General features: G+C 38.0%; 1 protein-coding gene across 1 annotated transcript in view; it reads right to left on the reverse strand.

The window, feature by feature from the left end:
• The window catches only part of LOC138003519 (uncharacterized), a 37,985-nt gene extending 34,509 nt beyond the window's left edge, over positions 1-3,476 (reverse strand). The window contains exons 1-3 of the mRNA XM_068849625.1: positions 3,428-3,476; positions 1,878-2,230; positions 1,157-1,321 (exon numbers count right to left, since the gene is read on the reverse strand). Coding sequence (XP_068705726.1) covers positions 1,157-1,321; positions 1,878-2,230; positions 3,428-3,461 — 552 coding nt within the window. The 5' untranslated portion in view covers positions 3,462-3,476. The remainder of the gene's footprint in view (positions 1-1,156; positions 1,322-1,877; positions 2,231-3,427) is intronic.
• Positions 3,477-5,433: the final 1,957 nt, after the last annotated feature.

Below are 5,433 nucleotides of genomic sequence, written 5' to 3' on the forward strand. Positions count from 1 at the left end.
TATGGCTCTTCCTGTCGTGATCGTTCCGGTAAGTTACATTTTCATTTTTGGTTGCATAATTATTCAGATTGTGTGATATATATATTATATAAACACCAATGAAATACCAATTGAGCTTTCGCACGAAAACATGATATCTTCAGACGTAAAAAGATCACTGTTGCTATTGTTACAAATAAAAATCGCGCCTTTCGATGTCTTTCGTGAAATGATATAGTATTTCATTGGTGTTTGTATATACAAGTTGTTTTAAATCTAGACATTTCATCAAACAGAACATTACATGGCCGCGCGGGGATACGAATTTTATCTTCGAGTGCTGAAAGTATCTCTCACTCCTTCGCTTCGCTCAGTCGTGAGAGATACTTTCAGCACTCGAAGATAAAATTTGTATCCCCAATCGACCATGTAATGTTCTGTTTGATGAAATGTCTAGATTTAAAACAACTTGTTTTATTCATTTTCGAAATGATGAAAAATTGTTCACCAACCAATAAAACACGCATGTTGTGTAACATGAAACAAGATATGAAAGTTATGAAAAACAAATCATGATAATGTAAAATTTGCAATAAAAATGTTAATGTAGTAGAGAAGAATTATATTAAAGCACAAAAGTATCGTACAGTGAAGAGGAAGCTCGCGTTTAATTGGCTAATCGTGTTCGTTACCATGACGAAAGCTATATCCTCACATGTGAAAGATAAAAATGATACGTTTACTGCGCGAGGTGAAGATATGATTTTTTAGTAAAAGGAGAAATCCTGGTATTTCATCAGTATCTATATAATAAAAATAGAATATTATATGGCCCCTTGGAGATACGAAATTTCTCTTCTGGTGTTGAAAAATATTTCACTCGTTCGATGCGCTCACTTGTGAAATATTTTTCAACACTCGAAGAGAAATTTCGTATCTCCCCCTGGCCATGTAATATCCTATATATATATATACGAGTAACTCTATTACGTGACTATAGAAACAGGTCCCATCGGATAATTCATTGCACAGCTTGCTTGGAAATCTAGCGAGCCCATAAATCTTAGCTTAGCATGGACTTGAAACCGCATTCAAATTTGTGCTGTCATTTTATCTTTCTCTCTTCTACGTGTTAATCAATGTTTGAATAACTTGGCCTTTGCAGGTCTTTACATACCACAATCAGATTGCTATGAGGCCCATCAAATGTTCTCGACTCTCTTAAGCAGACCACGAAGTGCGTCCAGGAAATACTTTCAATCCAAACGTTCATTGCATCCTTCTTTTGATCAAGGTTTCCGTGTTGAATAGTAGCTTGGACTTCAGGTTCTGTTGAAAAAGCCTACAGAGAAAAATAAGTGAATACGTGCGTGCAAATAGGCCATTTTGCTGCTTCGAATTTACTGACCAGGACTGTGAACGGCAAACTCCGAGAGGCTGAAGGTGTGCTTTGCTGTTTTTTTGATATCAATAATAATAATAATAATAATAATAATAATAATAATAATAATAATAAGCTAGGGATTACCATTAGGACGGAATGGCCGCAGAAAACAGCTTTGTTGGGACCAGCAAGGATTTTAAGGAAGGTGTTAGAAAGGAGACGATTTTCTGGTGACGTCAATTTACAACTTAGGAAGTAATTCGCCTAATTTGAGATGACCTTCCTCTTAAGCTTCTTTGTTAGTGAATGCATCGCATGGAAATGTCGCTAAATAAATTCCAACGACAGGCATCTTCATCTTAAGGGCATTTCACACTATCGAAAAATTTGGAATGAGAGCTTAGTTTCAGTCTAAGGGACGGGTCACTAAAAACTGCAACTTCAAGCTAAGGGATACAGCTTTATACATAGATCTTAGCTAAAATTTGATTACAACACGTTCTTCACATTTTACCTGAGAGAAAGTCACTCGGGTGCATTTTGTTCCGGTTGTAAAAAGGGTGAATCTCGCTTGTCCATGTTGGACACCTGACTGGTAGCCTTGAAATGCGAGCCAATCGATGGTACTGTTTGAACCGGATCCTTGCCCGCCTGCCACAATACACGCCTTGAAACGGGTTGTAGAAACGTCTTCTACCCATACCAGAACGGAATCATGGACTTGAGCTGAATCGTTTCCGTGATTAACTGACGTAAACACACGGACAGGGATGTAACTGTTAGGGAAACGTTCACTAAAATACGCGTACTGGCACTTATAATTATCGTTGCCTGTCAACTGCATTAAAATTTTTCCATTCTCGGTCCCTGAAGAACAAAGGCAACACCATCATCATGAAAGGGAGCTCTGTGAAACGAGACCGACAATACTCATCTCTCTTCTTGGAAATATAGATTTTTCAGACACTCTGTCTTAAAGGTATATAGTGTCCTGGATTGTACATTAGTTAGAATTAGAATTAGTAACAATCTGGAGAGCAAAGGAGACCTGTTTACCGATGGCAACTAAAATCAATGGCGAAGTTTTCTATAAAACGGCTACCGTAGCTCACAGAAACCATCCTTACGTGTTTTTGGTTGTGCGTGGCAAAGATTTTAATGAATGCCAACTTGAAAACGTCAGGCCGACGTTTTCAAGTTCTCCCCTTGCATCTTACATGAACTCCGTAATAACCTAGCGTGGCTTATTTTTCTTTAAAGATTTAATCGATTTTTATCTCACTGCGGTGATCCATAAGAGTAAAAAAGGAGCTGAAAATTGATTTAGTGAATTTATGGTCAAAGTAAAAGGGATCATTCCCATGATATTATACCCCTTCAATTTAAAAACACTGCTTTTACCCCTTAACTATTCAAAGCATACTATCTCCACTTAAGTCACATTCGTATAAATTAAACAAGGAAAAAGAACGATAAAGTGAATTCAGTTTAAAGATACTCGGGTTTAAAAAAAGATAATCACTTAATTAGGGGTACCAGTTGCTGGCTTCCTGATTCAAATGCATTGGAGAAACGAAATGACTAGAAATAGTGATACAAAAAAATGATATCGGCGTAAATGGCGGTTCTAAACAGCTTCAGTTTTCGATTGATTTCTACCCGATCGTGTTTTTCAGTGATCAGGGAGATATTGCAAAAGAACGAAAGCAAAACAGGGGAATCAAACTGTACGGTTCAATGTAGAAATTTAGGAAGGAAGAAATAGAACCCAAACTCCGTTGACAAACACGAGACTAAACAAGCGCATAACTGAAATAAATTTAGTCTCATGTTTTTCATCACAGTTTGCGTTCTATGACTAATCAAACTTCGTTGGCCAAAGAAGGGTATTCTGTTTGGTGTGCTGTTTATCAATTTATGTCAGCGCATGTGTGTCAATTGTAGGTTGTATTCGATCGAATACACATAAGACATAAGAAGGTGCTAAGTAACTTTAAGTTTGTTGTCAATCTAGATGGCTTAGCCACGGATGAGTGTTCCTTTATGCATTAATGAAATTCCTACCATCTTCATCACGTGAGGATAACTGGCCAATCATCGAGTTGACAATAATACCCTTTCCAGTCCCATCCTTTCTAACAACAATAACAACAATATCAAGAAGAAGACTCGAGGCAAGCTATATTATAATTATGAACGTGGCATTAAAATACTCAAAATATTCTCATTGATGACATAAAAATAATACATACAGTCTTCAGATACAAATGAAAAAGGATTTGCCAACCCTCCAATCAACGCCCCATTTACCTCACTAGACTTTTTGACTTAAGGAAGATGTGATCCTCCCACGTATCTGGACAATGGAAGCAACTGTCTCTAATAACGCCTGAAAAATCCAGGCAGCCCTAACGAAAAAAGTCATTTGGATACTATATCTATTTAATCAAAATACCCTACTGACCAGCAAATTAATTGGCCCTAATAGCTTTCAAACACTGTTTTTCTTCCTTTTTGACAGAATTATGCTTAGTTGTAACCATCAATTGGTGTTTTGTTAGAATTTCAAGGTGTGCTGTTTGTGAAAAGGGGCGTGTCTGTGTGAAACCCAGTGAATTTGTGTTCTGCGGAGGGAATATTTCCTTCCACGACATTTGCCAAGTGTGTTAATTCATGATTTCATATCCACGAAATCCGGTACACTTGGAAGGCAGCTGTATATCAATTTATGTCAGCCCATGCCTGCATGTCAATTGTAGGTCATATATGGGAGACTCCGACAAAACAGCGACTTTCAAGACAAAGACATAAATACGTGCTAAGGAACTTTTGGTTTGTTGCCAATCTAGTAGATGGCTTAGTCACTGAAATTCGCGGAATGCCCTTAAAGCAAACATTATAAAGTGTTTTTTTAACGAAATTTCTGGCAACAGTTCACCACGTGAGGATAACTACAACTGGCCAATCATCGAGTTGACAATAATACCCTCCTCAACCCCACCCTTTTTTAACAACAATAGTAAGAGATTGCATTATGAACTTAGAATTAAATGACAAGCTAAATGATAGTATCTTAAGAGTCTGATGGATTTGGATACTATTTTATTAAAGCACTACTGGCTAGCAAATTGGTTGACCCGAACAGCTTTCGAATACCGTTTTGTATTCCCATCGTGCAGAATCAGTGTTCTCTGTAAGCTCCGGCGTCCGGCGTCCGGCGAAAATCGCCGTCTAGTGATCTTGGAAGCGCCGGCTACTCACAGAGAATACAATTGTTTTTAAAAGTGGCATTATAAATCCGTTGTATTTGTTTCTCAACACGTTTGGTCGATAAAAATAAATCGTTGATAGCCCAAGATAAAAAAATAAAATAATGATAGCATACTAAAATCTTTGCAGCCATAATATTCGTTTCAACAACCTCCGGCCGGTTTTTTAGGTGATATATTTATATATCAAGAAAAAGAAGATCATAGTTTATTTCTTTTCCTGGGAGCGGGAATACGAAAAAAATAAACATCCTATTTGAGAACTGGCTGTGCACAGTGAGTTCTTCAAGCTGTAGTTCAACCACTTCAAAGATCTCTAAAGTACGTCATTGTGAAAGGCCAAGTAAAAACTGTAGAAATCATCCAAGACGTGACTTCGCTCACGCTAAATTGCAGTTTTTAGTAGTATCAATAGAGACCTTTAGCACCGAAGTTTTCGGGATATACCGCAAGCGGTTAGTCGTTGGCCGTTGGAACTTAGCTCGATTTTGAACTTTAGCAAGCCGTTCCTGTTATGCACATCGGCGCCGCCATCTTGGACTTTTCCTTGCTACAACTGCTCTCAAATCAAACAGCTCAGATCCTCCCAAAACTTACATTTGATCTTCAAAATTGTTCCCAATAGGTAGCAAACAGATGTAACAACATGACTGATATGGTCAAACGGGAGGTCTGATTGATCTCTGTCTATAAAACGCTGCCGTAAATCACTTACCACAAGAACGGTGTCTCGAAGTTGAAACTCGAACCACAGACCGCAAACGTGACAGCAAGGACAAGATCACGTGATTTCCCGAGGCT

This window comes from Montipora foliosa, chromosome 5 (assembly GCF_036669935.1).
Source record: "Montipora foliosa isolate CH-2021 chromosome 5, ASM3666993v2, whole genome shotgun sequence".
In the NCBI taxonomy this organism is placed as follows: Eukaryota; Metazoa; Cnidaria; class Anthozoa; order Scleractinia; family Acroporidae; genus Montipora; species Montipora foliosa.